Source organism: Rhinoraja longicauda, unplaced genomic scaffold (assembly GCF_053455715.1).
Source record: "Rhinoraja longicauda isolate Sanriku21f unplaced genomic scaffold, sRhiLon1.1 Scf000206, whole genome shotgun sequence".
Classification (NCBI taxonomy): domain Eukaryota; kingdom Metazoa; phylum Chordata; class Chondrichthyes; order Rajiformes; family Arhynchobatidae; genus Rhinoraja; species Rhinoraja longicauda.
Window position 1 is genome coordinate 104,560 of NW_027601424.1, and position 17,550 is coordinate 122,109.

A 17,550-nucleotide genomic window follows, 5' to 3' on the forward strand; every position below is an offset into this window, starting at 1 on the left:
ACAGAGTGCAGACATTATTGCACATTAGTTCCAGAGCCAAGGTTCAATGTCCACAATGGGGTGGAGATGCATCAGACAGTACCCTAGCTTGTGAAAGAACGGTACAGAAGCCTGGTAACAGAGGCAAAGTAGTTGTTCTTCAGTCTGGTCGTGGGCGTTTTCACCCTCTGTGTCCTCTGCCCAATGGGAGCATGGAGGAGGAGGAATGAACGGGGCGGGACGCCTTTAATGGCGTTGGCTGCTTTTTTGTGGCAGCGTGAAGTGTAGATGAAATCAAAAGTGGGGATTCCGGTTTGTGTGATAGACAGGGCTCCATCGACAATTCAGTGAAGCTGCACCCCAGGCTGACGAGCTGGTAAAAACATCAAAAGCCTTTATTTTTCAGCAAAATTCAGACATTTCACCAACTTGAAAAAATAGTGAATATTTTCTGTGGTGAAGGACTGCAGAGAAGATTCTACAAGAACGATACTGAGCGCCTGGGCCCCGTGCAACATGCACTCACATGTTTTACTGATGCAGTGGGCAAACATTAGTGGCATTGGAATGTCATATACGATCCGATAGAACTTTATTTATCCCAGGAGGAAAATTGATTTGCCGACAGTCATAAAACACACAATACGGGAAGGTATTGAATTACTGACAGCAATGTATGTAGGTAATGATGTCCCAATTAGAGTCCTACAGCACAGAAGCAGGCCCTTCGGCCCAACTCATCCATGATGACCAAGATGCCTCATCTAAGCTCGTCCCATTTACCGCATTAGACCCATATTACTCTGAAGCTTTCCTATCCATGTAGCCATCCAAATGTCTGCTGTTCCTTCCTACACAAATGTCTTTTAAATTGGATAAAGGGCATATATTACAAATACAATATACATTAGGGAATTAATGAAGAACTTTTAAAATTAATTAGAATAAATATGGTCAAACAATTCAGAACTAAATTTAAAATTAAACTTTATGTAAATTTAAAAGCAATTATTGTGTGTGGTAATTAATTAATTTGTAGGTTTTGAATTAGGAACCTCATTGGTTTAAGTTGGGAAGGGCGCAGAGAAGATTTGCGAGGATGTTGCCAGGACTCAAGGGTCTGAGTTATAGGGAGAGGTTGGTTAAGTTGGGACTTTATTCCTGAGAGCGCAGGAGACAGGCGTGATCTTGTAGAGGGATATAAAATCCTGGGGCAAATATGTCGGGTGAATGGGGCTTTATTGTGCCCAGAAAGCAGGGGAATCAAGAACCGGAGAACTCAGGTTTAAGGTGAGAGGGGAATAATTTAATAGCAACCAGAGGGACAACATTTACCACACAGAAGGTGGTGGGCACATGGAATGAGCTGCCAGAAGATGTAGTTGAGGCAGGTACAATAACAATATTTAACAATATTTAAAATACATTTAAGCATGTGCATGGATAGGAAAGGTTTTGAGGGATATGGGCCAAATGGGACTAACTTTCTTCGGCATCTTGTTCACTATGGAGGAGTTGGGCCAAAGGATCTGTTTCTGCGCTGTATGATTCGTTCAATGTGGCCTGATTAATTGATGAACTGTGAGTGTCAGTCGTGTGTCAAGCTCCCTAGATGCTGCTCCTTCACTGGGATGAGTGGAGCTGCTGAAACTACTCCGGGTCTAGTTTGGAACGGCAGCCTGATACCGGGAAAGTCAGGGAGCTGGAGCTCTGCCGCCTCACTCCATGACGATCCAGGGCGGGATCTGAGGAACTGTGGGCAGAAACTCTCAGGGAGGTTGGTTTCAGTGTCCATGCAAAGGGCCGTCTGAAGTGATCGTAGTCATCAGTCTGACCCTCCCTGACAAAAGCTAAGTCCCAAAGTAGCAAACTCTGACCCTACCATTTAACCAGCGTGGCCTCTTCCCGGAGCAGTGATGCGCTGGAACAGCAGTCTCGGGAATCTTCCATCCGCCAGAACTGAAACAACAATCAGAGAGTCAGCCCCTGAACTGGGGTCTTTTATTCCGTGTGAGAGACCAAGAATTGAGGCCAATCTGTCCTATTTCAATATTCCCCACTGCCAGATAATCTCCCGTAGAATCCCGGCCCCTATCCTCCCCGTCTCTCACAGTACAGAATTTCAGAGCTCCACACCCCAGTCTTTAATCACTACCCCTCTGTGATGACTGATGACCTGATCTTCCATCATGTCCTCACCGCTCCTCCTCCCTCACTGACTGGGTTTGATTGAATTATTTCCTCACGTTACCTGTTGAATCTGTACCATCCTTTAGCAAGGTTTTCATCAGACCTCCATTGGCCATTTATGCACTGAGTGTTGGAACAATCCGTGCTCCTCCAGGGCTGATCCAGGACGGTGTGGATTACACACGGGTCACTGCGTGTGGAGTCTGTGGGTGGGACACAAGATGATGGGTAGTGTTAGTGTAATGTCCACTTGCCTTCACCCAGCCTCTGATATACCCAGCTGCACCTCCACCGATCTTGGAGCAGAAAATCCTCAGTTTTATTCTCCAAGCAGCAGATCGACCACCCTGAATAAAAGCCTCAGACACGCTCCATTTCAAACATTACCCCATTGCTGTCCCCATCTGTTAACTTGCTGTGGCAGATATATTGGTCTGATACAGTAAATCTTGCATTTATATAGCACCAGTGAAACTCTCTGGCTGCACTGGAGCATGTTAGTGAACTGCATGAGGAGTTTGGCTGCTGTTGTAATGTGGGAAGTCCAGCAACCAATTACTGAAGAACTATGTTTCCACGAACAGTTGATCAATAATGTGTTGTCCGAAATACAAGGAACTGCAAATGTTGGATCACAAACAAAGCACAAAGTGCTGGAGTAACTCAGCGGGTTAGGTCGCATCTCTGGTGATCATGGATGTGTGACACTTCAGACTGGGATCCTTTGGAAGAAAGGTCCTGACCCGAAACGTCACAAATCCATGTTCTCCAGAAACGCTGCTTGACCTGCTGAGTTACTCCAGCACATTGTGTCTAATATGTGCTGTCATCATGTTCAGGCCCGAACATCGCCACCCATCTCTCCCCTGCACCCCTCTGTCTCTCCTCCACTCTCACCTTTTACTAACACTCCTCCCTTTCCCTCCATGTCTAACCCCTCCCTTTTCTCCCTTCCCCTCAGGGGGATGAATGAACCACTTTTGAAGCCTGACGTCCTTCAATAAAGGAAGTCTGCTGCCCCACAGTCAGGTCTGTGTCTCCTCCCAGCAAAACAGTGGCCCAGCCAGTGAGACTGCTGCCCCACAGTGACCCAGCCAGTGACACTGCTCCCTCCCCCCACACAGTGACCCAGCCAGTGACACTGCTCCCCCCACACAGTGACCCAGCCGGTGAGGCTGTTGCCCCACAGTGACCCAGCCAGTGACACTGCTCCCTCCCCCCACACAGTGACCCAGCCAGTGACACAGCTCCCCCCACACAGTGACCCAGCCAGTGAGGCTGCTCCCCCCACACAGTGACCCAGCCGGTGAGGCTGTTGCCCCACAGTGACCCAGCCGGTGAGGCTGCTGCCCCACACAGTGACCCAGCCAGTGAGGCTGTTGCCCCACAGTGACCCAGCCAGTGAGACAGCTGCCCCACAGTGACCCAGCCGGTGAGGCTGCTCCCCCCACAGTGACCCAGCCGGTGAGGCTGCTGCCCCCACACAGTGACCCAGCCGGTGAGGCTGCTGCCTCAGCTCCACATCTCCGATCTTATCGCAGCTTCTGGTGCTGTCTACGTGGAGGCTGCACGATCTGGTGACCACTTGCTTTTCCCAGCTGCTGGGTTTGCCCCTCTTGTGCCAAACACCAGCATGTTGTGTGGCCACCATGTAATGGCCCAAGTGTCTGGATTAGTGCTGGAGTTTAGGGGTAGATGATGGGAATGTGGGGAGATTAATATGGGATCAGAGTAGGAATGGTGTAAATAGGTTGGCTCACTCTGTGGGCCAATGTTACAGGTATCAATGTGCTCCGAGTCCAAGTTTCCCACCCCAGCCATTCCTGCTTCTCCCCGCTCCGTCTGGGAGAGGGTGGTTGGGGGGGGGGAGTGGAGTGTGTGTGATTGCAGGAGGGGGAGTGGGGTGGCCGTGGGTCAGCTGGGAGGGGTCGGAATGTCTCGGGTGTTGAGGGGGGTTGGGGTGTGGCAGAGGCCGCGCGATATGGTGGGCTGCGGGGTGTGGGGCTGGTTGGGGTGTTCAACACAGGATGGGATGTGGTGGGGAGTGGGACAGATGGCAGGAGTGGGAAAGACAGGGGGTTAGGGGGTGTGATGGTCGGGAGAGGGGTGTGGGTCCACCCTGTCCTGGGGGAATTTTTACTCCTAATGGATTAATAAAAGGAGCCGTCAGCCCAAGGTGCTGTGGCAAATCAGGGTGCAGGGGTAGGGGGCTCAGATTGGTGCTCCGTTGTAAGGCGGTGGGGGCAGGTTGTCAGGAGCCAGGTTCTTTGCCTGAGACATCCTGCCCAGCATCAGTGGTCACCCTCAGCCACAGTGTGTGAGTGGGCTGTGCCGTTCAATGTGGGGCCAGGGGAGGGGTGACCATGGCAGGGATGGGTGACCATGGCAGACAGGGGCAGTTCACCAGGTGGGGAGGGTGAGCAACATTACTGGGAGTGGCAGTGGACAGTGTATTGGTCCAGGTATTCTAGTTGGTAGTATGTGACCCCGACTGTGGACAGGTCAGTCATAGGGACAGGGAGTAGGGGGGGGGGCATGGGGGGGCACAGGTCATTCACAGGGTGGAGGTCACAGGTCACTCTAGGAAGGCGAGTTCCAGACACAACAGCTTGATCAGACTGTGGGAGAGGGAGATCTGCATGTGGGGAGCACTGACCACGGATGCAACATTCAGCCCTGTGTGTGGGCTGATGACTCGGGACGTCCCAGACATTACCCCCTCCCCCTCCGCTCCTCAAACACCCTACAAGCTCCACTCCCACCCACACTTTATCAACATGGAGAGCAACATACCTGCACAATACACACTGTAATCTCCGGCTGTCGGCTTCAGAAGATAAACAAAATAACCATCACAGTTTTTGATTGTGATTTCCTGATGCTTGAGGCAGGTGTCTCCATTGCTGTTGTCTTTAATCCAGGTGAAACAGACTGTCCTGGTCACCTCCCCATCTCCCACACTGGGATGGAGACCTGCAATGAGGTTTATAAACATTGTAAAATGTACCCAGTCCCTCAGTGCAGCAGGGAATGTGAATCTGGAGCCAGTGTAACGCAGCGATCACAACCCAGTCAGTCTCAGTCTCAGTCAGTGGTGAGCTGCTGCCCTCACCCTCCTCTCCCACACTCCCCACAGCAGCACCTGCTCCATGAGACCCTGTGGGTCACTGGGCTCTCGGATGGACACACAGACCCACCCCTGACCTGCCTCAGCCTCAGGCTGATTGGCCATTAAACATCGCAAAGTCTTCAACTTTCACACATATTTACAGACACAAACATTGAAATTATACAAAACCTATTAAAATAAAATCAGAATATTAAAACAAACAAAGTCAGGTTTTGCAAAAAGTGAATTTGATTAACTTCAAGCAGTGAAGTCTTGTTGCAACTGTGCAGTGTGTTGATGAGGCCACACCCTGGCCACGCTCTCATCTCACGACTATCATCGGGAAGAAAGTGCAGGAGCCTGAAAACTGCGACCTCCAGGTTCAAGAACAGCTTCTTCCCAGCAACTATCAGGCTCTTGAACACTTCACAACACTAACCTCAGCAACCATGATCTTCTATTGATTGTGTCTTTGGTTGCACAACAGACTTTGGTGTTTGCTCTGTTACAGTTACCTGGAGTTGCAGTTATTAACAAATACATCGTATTTTTTATTATTCTATTTTATCTGTAGAGCTGTACAGATCTGGATCATCACTCTGACCTTTGCTAAAGTAACAGAGTGCATCAGTTGTACATTCTTGTCCACCTACCATTTAACCAGCCGGGACGCCACCCAGAGCAGCGCTGGAATGGAACTGCACTCTCGGGAATCTTCACGTTGTCATAACTGAAACAACAAGCAGAGAGTCAGCCCCCGACTGAGGGAAAGATGAGCGACTGGGGTCTACACCATCGCACTGTCCAATATAGGTCCAGTGCCAGGAAACCCTTTTTTGCCCTCTCCAAAATCTCATTCCTTCCACCAGAATGTAAGAGTTTCCTTTCCCTATACTCCACTCGCTTCCCAAAATGGGGGTTGATACTATCAATCTAACGCCTTATTCCCTTTCAGTTACTTGATATATGACAGTTGGTTGCTATTCAGCCCATCATAATCATACTGGCCCTCAGGAAAGTGACTCCTCAGCCCTCTGCCCCCTCTCCTAATTTCCCTGTAGCACTGCAACTTATTCCCTCTCACCTGCCCGTGAATACTCCTTTGATTATTTTGCCACTTGCCTCCACGAGTGGGAGTTCACAGGACCAATTCATCTACCAGCATATATTTGGGATGCGGAACACCAGGGGGAAACCCATCCAGGGAAGACCATGCAAATCCACACAGAAAGTGCCAGATGTCAGGATCGAAGTGGGATCCTTGCAGATGCAAGCACCAGCACTAACTCGGACATATTCTCACGTGCGATCAATTTACCTGCTAAATCTGTACCACCCTTCCTTCAGATTTCCATCATCCATCCATCGGCCACTGCACCGAGTTTCAAGACAAACCGAGCTCCTCCAGGGCTGATCCAGGACGGTGTGGGTTACACACGGATCACCGAGCGTGGAGTCTGCATCTGAGGGACAGGATGATGATCAGCGTTAAAGTAGGACTGAGCTAAGTTCACTCAAACCCCAGCCACATCCACCAACACAGGAGCACCGACAATCTCCAATTTAGAGCCAGTGATAAAAAGCAGCACAGAAACGAGTCCGACAACCACCATATCAAGGATTTGGTTTATGTTTGGTATTGTCACGTAATATTTCATTCCAGCCTTTTGGCCATCTGGACTAATCGCAAATGCCTACAATAGGTCCATATCCTTCTGTGTCTTGCCTGTTCACATATCTGTGTAAATGAATCATAATTCCCATGATTGGTTCTGATTCTACCACCCTCTCTGGCTGCACATTCACCACTCTGTGTGGAAGAACTTTCTCCTTGGATTACCAAGCATTCCAAGTTATACCCTCTAGCCAGTATAAAGGTCAACCAAATGAACACACCAATGATTCCTCCATCTTGCTTTCACTGCCGCACACATTATATTGAAAAAGGGACTGGGGAGACCAATGGGCCCAACTGGATGATGCCAGCTACTGGTGCAGGAAACCCATCATTTCCATTCCTTCCTCATTAGTTCCCTTCAGACCTGCAACTTATTCTCTTTCACACAGGCTATTCAATTCTCTTTTCATAGAATCATACTGCATGGAAACAGGGACTTCAGCCCAATCTGCCCACACTGGCCAGCATGTCCAAGCTACACTGGTCCCACCTGCTCACGTTTGGCCCATATCAATTTATATTTAATATAAAGTACTTCATATAAATCTTGTACAGGTGTAAGCTGTATTGAAGGGAGCTGATTGGGCAAAAAGAAGCTGGCCATGCTGATTGAGTTATCTAGGACCAGAGCCAATCCTTTCAGGGGTGGGTAGGGAAGAGATCTAAATGGAGATGGAGGTATAATATTTGTAACTTTCTCCTGCAAATCAAATTAAAATTGGAGGAATAGTGGAAGCGAAGGTGGTTATCTAATAACAAGATCATTATCAACTGGGTCAATGAGCCAAGCAACAGCAGATGGATTTTAATACAGATAAATGTGAGGTGTTGCATTTTGGTAAGACAAGCCAGGCAGGACTTACACAAAGAGACTGAGGGGTACAGGTACATAGTTCCAATGATGTGGTGATACAGGTTGACTGGGAAACAAAGAAGGTGGTGACACAAGACACTGCAGATGCTGGAATATAGAGCAAAAATACAAAGTACTGGACAAACTCAGTGGGCCAGGCAGCTTCTGTTGAATTAATGCAGACCTCCCAACATTTGATTTTACAAATTCATAATTTTGATGTCCAAAATTCAGAATTTTACATCACAATTCATAATATGGCACATAATGCAACTTTTCAGCGAAAGAAAGTATGCACGCCAAATGCGCGTACGTGTGCAAAACGACTATTTTTTCCAACAGTCTGTAGTTCTTGGATTACATGTACAATTTCAGGCCTATCACGAGTATATTCTACTATTATAGAAAGGTTATTGAACGGAAATACATTTTACAACAAAGAAAAAATTGTTTTGTTTCGTTTTTTCTATTTTGCTTTTTCCTTACACATCCCAATTCTCTTGGTATTGAATAAAAGAACAATGGTCATAAAATGTATGATTAAGTTATGAAGAAAGAGTTTCATTTAAAAAACAGCACATACCTATTTTAATTAAAGACATACTTGCTCCAGTGGTCTTCAACAGCAAATCACAACGGTCCATGTCCCCCCCAACCCTACTCCCCCCTTCTCCCCACCACCCCCCCTCTCCCCACCCCCCCCACCCCTCCTCGCCTCTCCCCCCAAATCCACACCCCGACCCCTACTGCCGCACTCCCCGCCAAACCCCACTCTCCCCCAACCCCCCGGCCCCCACTCCCTCTCCCACTACACTGGCCCCCTCCCCCGCACCCCGCACCCCAACCCCCCCCCCATCCCCTCTCAACATCAACGGGTCTCATGCTCCGCAGCGAGGTTAGGCCAGCGGCGAGGCCAGGCCAGCGGCGAGAGGCGAGGCGAGGAGCAAGAGGCGAGGCGAGACCAGAGGCAAGAGGGGAGGTGAGGCCGGGCCAGCGGCGAGGCGAGGCCGTGTGAGCAATGAGTTGAGGCGAGGCTAGCGCCGAGGCTGGGCCAGTGGCGAGGCGAGACCAGTGGCGAGGCCAGACCAGGCTAGCGTCGAGGCCAGGACAGGCTAGAGGCAAGGCCAGGCTAGAGGCGAGGTGAGTACAGCAGCGAGTACGGGCCAGCGGGTAGGCCAGGCCAGGCCAGATACGAGGTGAGCGGTGGGGCGGGCTGTGGCGAGCGGCGGGACGTGGCAAGCGGCGAGGCATGTGTTTTGCGGAAAAATGTGAGCCAAAATCAGAATGGCGGGAATGAAATAAGAAAGCGGAAACTTTCTGCCAAATTCGGAAGGGTTGGGAGGTCTGTGAATGGACGGAAGAGGATTTGAGTTTAGGAGCAGGGAGGTTCTACTGCAGTTGTACAGGGCATTGGTGAGACCTGGAGTATTGTGTGCAGTTTTGGTCTCCTAATCTGAGGAAAGACGTTCTTGCCTTAGAGGGAATACAGAGAAGGTTCACCAGATTGATCCCTGGGATGGCGGGACTTTCATATGAAGAAAGACTGGATAGACTAGGCTTGTACTCGCTGGAATTTAGAAGACTGAGGGGGGATCTTATAGAAACATATAAAATTCTTAAGGGGTTGGAGAGGCTAGATGCGGGAAGTTCACTAAACTCCTAAACTCAAATCCTCTTGCTATAATAATAATAATAATAATGCATTACATTTATATAGCGCTTTTCAAACACTCAAAGACGCTTTACAGGGATTTCTAGAACATAGAGAAGTGAATAAATAGATAAATAAGTAAACGAACAGAGAAAGGAGACAGAAGGTGAGGTGACCTTCAGTGGTTGAAGGCAGTGCTGAAGAGGTGAGACTTCAGTGATGTTTTGAATGTGGTGAGTGAGGAGGAGTCTCTGACGGTTTGGGGAAGTGAGTTCCATAGGGTGGGAACAGCGATAGAGAAAGCCCTGTCCCCCCAGGATCTGAGTTTGGTCCGGATGGGGGGGGACAGGAGATTGGCAGCAGCAGAGCGGAGGGTGCAGGTGGGAGTGTGCCTGTGGAGGAGGTCAGTCAGGTAGGATGGGGCCAGGTTATGGAGGGCTTTGTAGGTCATGAGGAGGATTTTGTACTGGATTCTCTGGGGGATGGGGAGCCAGTGGAGTTTGTAAAGGACGGGGGTGATATGGTCACGGATCGGGGAGTGGGTGAGTAGACGGGCAGCGGAGTTTTGAATGTATTGAAGTTTACTGATGATTTTTGAGGGTGAGCCATAGAGGAGGCTGTTGCAGTAGTCCAGACGGGAGGTGATGAAGGCGTGGATGAGGGTTTCTGCAGCTGTGAAGGAGAGGGATGGACGGAGACGGGCAATGTTTTTGAGGTGGAAGAAGACTGTCTTTGTGATGTGTTTGATGTGTTTGTCGAAGGAGAGGGTTTGATCAAAGATGATTCCAAGATTCCGGATGTGAGGGGAGGTGGATACTGGGAGACCATCAATATTGAGGATGAAGTTTTGGGTGGATTTGGTGAGCGTTTTTGGACCAATGATGATGATTTCAGATTTGTTGCAGTTGAGTTTGAGGAAATTTGATTGAAGCCAAGATTTTATTTCAGTGATGCAGTTTGTCAGTGTAGAGTGTGTGGTGGTGGAGATTGACTTGGTGGAGATGAGGAGCTGGATATCATCGGCGAAGCAGTGGAAGTTGAGACCATGACGGCGGATTAATTGACCAAGGGGGAACAGGTAGAGGATGAAGAGGAGGGGGCCATGGACTGAGCCTTGGGGGACACCTTGGGGGAGGGGAGCGGTGGGGGATTTACAGTTGTTAATGGAGATGAACCGGTGCCTGTCAGAGAGGTAAGATTTGAACCAGGATAGGGCTGTGCCGGTGATGTTAAAGGAGGTTTCAAGTCGGGTGAGGAGAATGGAGTGATTTATGGTGTCAAACGCGGCGCTGAGGTCAAGTAGAATGAGGATGTTGAGGTTGCCAGCGTCGGAGGAGAGGAAAAGGTCATTTGTGATTTTGAGGAGTGCAGTTTCAGTACAGTGGTTGGAGCGGAATCCGGATTGGAAAGTTTCATACAGGTTATTGGTAGAGAGGTGGTATTTGAGTTGGGAAGCTACAGCACGTTCCAAAACTTTGGACAGAAAGGGTAGGTTGGAGATTGGTCTGAACCTGTTTGGGGTGTCAGGGTTGAGACCAGGTTTTTTCAAAATGGGGGTGACAGCAGCGATTTTGAGGGATGGCGGGATGATGCCAATGGACAGGGAGGAATTTATTGTTGCAGTGATAAGTGGAGAGAGAGCAGGAAGGCAGGCCTTGACAAAGCTGGAGGGGATGGGGTCCAGAGAGCAGGTGGCAGTTTTTATTCCTGTGAAGAGGTCAGAGAGGTCCGTGGTGGAGACTGGGGAGAACTGAGGCAGGGGTTGACAGGATAAGGGGGGGGCAGGTGGTTTGAGGGGGAGCAGGTGCGTTGGTGGTTAAGGTGCTGTAGATGCTGTCTATTTTGCTTTGGAAGAATGAAAGGAAAGTGGTGCATTTGTCAACTGTGAATGATTGGGAGATGGTGTCCAGGGGGCTGAGGAGTTTGTTTATTGTAGAGAAGAGTGCTTTTGGGTTTCCGGAGCCAGAGTGAATTATTTGAGAGTAGTAGGTGGAGTGGGCGCGGGGAGAGGGCATCTTTGTAGTGCTGCAGGTGGTCTTTGTAGGCTTGGGACTGAATTGTGAGACCTGTTTTGTTGTGGAGTCTTTCAAGTTGGTGGGCATGAGTTTTCATCATGCGGAGTTCGGGGGTAAACTAGGGAGCAGAGTGGGTGAAGGAAACTGTTTTGGTTTTTATAGGTGCAAGCTGGTCGAGGCAGGAGGAGAGAGTGCGGTTGTAGTAGTCAGTGAGGTCTGAGGGGCTTTGGAGGTCAACGAAGGGAGAGGCGGACATTATTTCAGAGAGGGAGGATGAGAGCGAGGTAGGTGAAACAGAGTTCAGCTTACGGAAGTTGATTTTGCATTTTCGCCTTGGAGCTGGGGTGGGAATGTTGACGGACATGGTGATGGCTAAGTGATCAGAGAGGGTGGAGTCGGAGCCAGAGAGGTGATGTAGATTTAGTCCAGTGGAGCAGACAAGGTCCAGAATGTGCCCACGGTTATGGGTGGGAAAATTGACGTGTTGAGTGAGGTTGAAGCAGTTGAGTATTTCAGTGAAGTCAGCGGTTATTGTGGAGTCAGTGGAGTCCATATGGATGTTGAAATCACCGAGGAGGAGGATTGAGGGGGAGAGAGAACAGAGCTGGGTCAGAAAGTCAGAGAAGTCAGAAAGGAATGATGGGTGTGGTTTGGGAGGACGGTAGACAACTGCCATGACTAATTGTGTGTGGCCAGAGTGTTTGAAAGCCAGGTATTCAAATGAAGGAGCAGATGAGATGGAGATGAGGCTGATCTTGAAGTCCTGTCGGTGAATTACGGCAATCCCACCACCTCGGCCCTCCGAGCGTGGTTTATTGATGTAGGAGTATCCGTTGGGTGTAATGAGGTTGAGTGGGAGGTAATCCAGAGGTTGTTGCCAGGTTTCAGTCAGACAGAGGAAGTCCAGTTTATTTTCCAGGATGAAGTCATTCAGAATGTGGTTTTTATTGTTGAGGGACCGGATATTGAACAGAGTGAGCTTCATGTTGCTTTGTATGGTGTGGATGGACACGGGTGATTTTGCCAGGGTTTGCAGACAGGGGGCGCGCTCGTGTGCGTTGTTGTGATGATGTAATCGACGAGTGGAAGTCCGCTCAGCTGACCAGAGTGTAGGGATGGAGTGACCGGTCTGGGAGTAAGCAAACTTGTGACCGGAGCCTCTGTGGATGTATCTGGGTCGTCGTAGAAGTCCGTGGTTGATGATGGCAGAGATGCATGGCGGAGTGGAGTGGTTGTTGAGCTGGAGCAGCCTCGCAGCGAAGTACCTCAGTGCCATGCCGGCTACCGCGGGCTAGCACATCAAAACGTCACAACAGGCACAACAGGCTGATCCAGAGCAAGGCCTATGAGGAGGATCGAGGAAGCTGAGCAGCCTGAGGGTTAATAGGGAGCTGAGGACGTGCAGGCAGAGGAGGTAGCCGGGCATCTGTTAGCGTTAGCAACTAGCGAGTAACCTGCAGCTCGATGACTGCAGCGGTGGCTAGCAGGGAGCTAGCTAGCTGTCCAGGTAACCCACAGGAGAGCAGTCCAAGCCAGCAGAGACAGGAGCACAGACAGGAGTGAGAAGACCAAGGGTGCGGAGGCAGCGGAGGCAACGGTGGTAGAGCTGGGCAGATGATGCCAGGAGGGTCAAGCAGAAGGATTAGTCCAAGCAGAAGGATTAATGCAAACAGAGAAAATCTTTCCAAAAACAGCAAAATTAATACAAACAGAGAAGTGGTGAGAAGCGGCGAACAAACAACGCCAGCGTCCTCTCACGTCACTTCCGCACTTCTCACGTCACGTCACTTCCGCATTGCTATGAATGCCAACATACCATTCGCTTTCTTCACTGCCTGCTGCACCTGCATGCTTGCTTTCAATGACTGGTGCACCATGACACCCAGGTCACGTTGCATCTCCCCTTCTCTCAATCGGTCACCATTCAGGTAATACTCTGCTTTCCTGTTCTTGCCGCCAAAGTGGATAACCTCACATTTATCCACATTATATTGCATCTGCCATGCATTTGCCCACTCGCCTAATCTATCCAAGTCACTCTGCAGCCTCCTAGCATCCTCCTCGCAGCTAACACTGCCACCCAGCTTCGTGTCATCCGCAAACTTAGAGATGTTGCATTCAATTCCCTCGTCCAAATCATTAATATACACTGTAAATAACTGGGGTCCCAGCACTGAGCCTCGCGGTACCCCACTAGTCACTGCCTGCTATTCCGAAAAGGACCCGTTAATTCCTACTCTTTGCTTCCTGTCCGCCAACCAATTTTCTATCCACCTCAACACTGAACCCTCAATACCGTGTGCTTTAAGTTTGTACACCAATCTCCTATGTGAAACCTTGTCGAAGGCCTTCTGAAAGTCCAGATATAACACATCGACTGGTTCTCCCTTATCCACTCTACTAGTTACATCCTCGAAAACCAGATATAAAATGCATATGAAAACAAAATAAAAGTCTTCTCTTCCGGTTAAAGCAACACCGACGTATGAGAGCATGTGTGTTTATTCCCCCGAAGAATAAAAGCATAATACCGACTATCCTGCCCTTGAGATGCAAACGCCAACAGGTTATGGGCCCAGGAGGGATGGTGGAAGCCGATGGAACAGATTATGCTTCGACGGAGATGAAAAGAATTACGAATTATGGGAAACAAATTTTTAGGCCACCTGCGGCTACAAGGCTTAAAGTCAACAATTCTGAACGAGCTGGCTACCGGCGAAGAAGACGACGGGGAAGCCGAGAAAAACGAAAAAGCCTACGCCGAGCTGATACAAGTGCTAGACGACAAAAGTTCGTCGCTCATTATGAGAGAAGCGGCGGACGACGGGAGAAAAGCGTTGCAGCTACTGAGGAGCCATTACGCGGAAACAGGGAAGCAGCGAGTGATCGGCCTCTACACCGAGCTGACGTCGCTGAAAAAGGCCATAAACGAAAGTGTAACAAAATACATTATTCGTGCAGAAACGGCGATTACAGCACTAAGAAAAGCTGGAGAGGCTCTTAGTGACGGGCTGCTGATTGCCATGGTTCTGAAAGGCTTGCCAGAGACATTTAAGCCATTTGCCATCCACATAACACAGGGTGATGAGAAGACAACTTTTGGTGAGTTTAAGACCAAGTTGAGAAGCTACGAGAGCACTGAAAGATTTAGCGGCCATATGAGTGACGACAACGTAATGAAAGCAAGAGGTTGGGTGAAAGAAAGGACTAAAGGCTCAGAGAAGACATTCACCTGCTACAACTGCGGTCAGACGGGACACAAAGCGTGGGAATGCAGCGGAGAGCGCAGCGGTAAAGAACAGAGACAGTGGTGCAGTTTTTGCAAGAGCCCCACTCATAAGGAGGCAAACTGCAGAAAGTAAAAGCGAGACAACGTGAAACAAGCATCCAACTCCAACGACCACACATTTGCATTCAAAATAAATGACTGCCAGGCAAGTGAAGAGACTCGTAAAGAGCTTATGGTCGACACGGGCGCAACGTCACACATAATCACAGACATTGAAAAGTTTAAGAACTTTGATGAGACTTTCCAGCCCGCCAAACACTTCATCGAGTTGGCTGACGGGACAAGGACGAGCGGTGTCGCACAGAGGAAAGGCGAAGCAGAGGTGTACCTGAGAGACAGCGAGGGCCGTCGTGTGAGGACGACGCTGAGAAAGGCGTTGTACATCCCATCATTCCCACAGGACATCTTCTCTGTCAAGGCAGCAACGACCACCGGAGCTTCAGTGATCTTTCGCCAAGGCAGCAACGAGCTCATCCACAAGAACGGTACCAAGTTCGACATTAAGGAGTACGACAGACTATACTATCTAAACACTGTAAGTCATAAAACTAATGACGGATGTCACGGGTGTTATGATATTCAAACTTGGCACGAGATACTTGGTCACTGTAACTATGATGATGTATCACAGTTAGAGAGGGTAACAGAGGGCATGAAAATCAAAGGTAAAGTTGATAAGTCCAAACTCAACTGTGAGGTCTGTATAAAAGGCAAATTTGCACAGAGCAGGAACAGAGAGCCAGATGTAAGGGCTAAAGAAGCACTTGAGTTAGTGCATACTGATTTGGCTGGCTCTATAGAGCCAGAAGCAAAAGATGGATACAAATACATACAAACTTTCACAGATGACTACTCAGGAGAAGTGTTTGTTTACTTCTTGAAAACAAAACGTGACACTATAAAAGCTACAGAAAAGTTCATAGCGGACGCGGCCCCCTATGGAAAAATTAAGTGCATAAGATCTGATAATGGCACAGAGTTCACAGCAGCAGATTTCCAATCATTGCTCAGTAGAAATGCCATAAGGCATGAAACCTCCGCACCTTACTCCCCCCATCAAAATGGGACAGCTGAGAGAAACTGGAGAACGCTATTTGAAATGGCAAGGTGCATGCTACTCGAGAGTAACCTACCGAAAGAATTGTGGACATATGCTGTAATGACTGCTGCAGTAATCCGCAACAGATGCTACAACAAACGTGTTGGTCAGACTCCACACTACATGGTGACAGGCAGAAAGCCTAATCTTTCAAAAATGAAGAAGTTTGGATCAGTCTGTTTCTCATACAAACAAGTCAAAAAGAAGTTAGACTCAAGATGTGAAAAAGGGATTTTTGTAGGTTATGACAAAAACAGCCCTGCATACTTAGTCTACTACCGAGTTCTCAAAAACAGACTAGTGAAGTTCATAACAAAAAGTGTAACTGAATGCCAAACTCAGACAGATATGGAGATGAGTGATGATGACCATCCTGGGAAGAGATTAACATCCCCCAGACCAAACGCAGAGGTGACTGATCAGAGTCCAGAAGTGACACTGAAGTCACACACGGATACTATTGAGAGTGATAGCAACACTCAAACTGGACAGGGTGAAAATAGTCAGAGCACACGCTATCCTAAGAGAGAAAGGAAAAGCCCACAGTACTTACGAGACTATGAGTGTAAAGTAAAAGAGGATGACCAGATAAATGTAAATGTAGACTACTGCTACAGCGTGATGTATAATGTTCCACAAACCTTCAAAGAAGCTATGAGTTCATCAAAATCTGACATTTAGGCTAAAGCTATGAAGGAGGAAATCAAATCTCTCAAAGAAAATGACACATACACTCTAACCACAATACCACAGGGCAAAAAGGCAGTGGGGGGGAAGTGGGTGTTTGCAGTAAAAGAATCTTCAGATAAGACTGAGACATACAAAGCCAGGTATGTTGCAAAGGGGTATAGTCAAGTAGTAGGAATAGATTACAAGGAGACGTTTTCCCCAACAGCTAACATGACATCAGTGCACAGTCTGATGCAGCTAGCAGCTCAGTACGATTTGGAATTACACCAGATGGATGTGAAAACAGCTTATCTACATGCTCCAATTGATTGTGAGCTGTATATTGAACAACCTGAAGGATTTGAAGTGAAAACAGACACAGGTAAAAAGCTGGTCTGCAAATTTAACAAATCACTGTATGGACTGAAACAGTCAGGACGGAACTGGAACAAGATGCTGCATGATCATCTCAGCAAAAATAGTTTCGCACAAAATCCAGCAGATCACTGCGTGTACAGTAAAGAGACTGAAAATGAGAGAATAATTCTGATCATGTGGGTTGACGACCTAATTATTGCTGCCAGTGATAAAGAATATCTCAATGGTGTGAAAGAAATGCTAAGTGCAAAGTTTAATATGAAAGATCGTGGGAAACTTAGACATTTTCTAGGCATTGATTTTTCACAGACAGAGGGAGAAATAAAAATGAACCAAAAGAGGTACATAACAAAAATACTGGAGAAGTTTGGAATGTCTGACTGTAAAACAAGGTCAACTCCATGTGAACAGAAACAAAACTTTTATGATGATGATGAGCCTGTTAATCCAACACAATACAGGGAAGTGGTAGGCAGCTTGATATATGTGATGACATGTACAAGGCCTGATTTAAGCTGGATTGTCAGTAAACTGTCACAATATCTAGCAGAGCCTAAAGAACAACATAGGATAACTACCAAACATGTGTTGAGGTACTTAAAGGGTACTATAAACCAGGAGCTGTGTTACAAGAAAAGAG

At 48.3% G+C, this 17,550-nt stretch overlaps 1 protein-coding gene across 1 annotated transcript in view; it reads right to left on the reverse strand.

Annotated features, from left to right (window-relative positions):
* The window catches only part of LOC144590558 (uncharacterized), a 40,292-nt gene that overhangs the window by 20,981 nt on the left and 1,761 nt on the right, over window positions 1-17,550 (reverse strand). The window contains exons 2-6 of the mRNA XM_078395084.1: window positions 6,597-6,741; window positions 5,932-6,008; window positions 4,963-5,142; window positions 2,231-2,372; window positions 1,862-1,938 (exon numbers count right to left, since the gene is read on the reverse strand). Coding sequence (XP_078251210.1) covers window positions 1,862-1,938; window positions 2,231-2,372; window positions 4,963-5,142; window positions 5,932-6,008; window positions 6,597-6,741 — 621 coding nt within the window. The remainder of the gene's footprint in view (window positions 1-1,861; window positions 1,939-2,230; window positions 2,373-4,962; window positions 5,143-5,931; window positions 6,009-6,596; window positions 6,742-17,550) is intronic.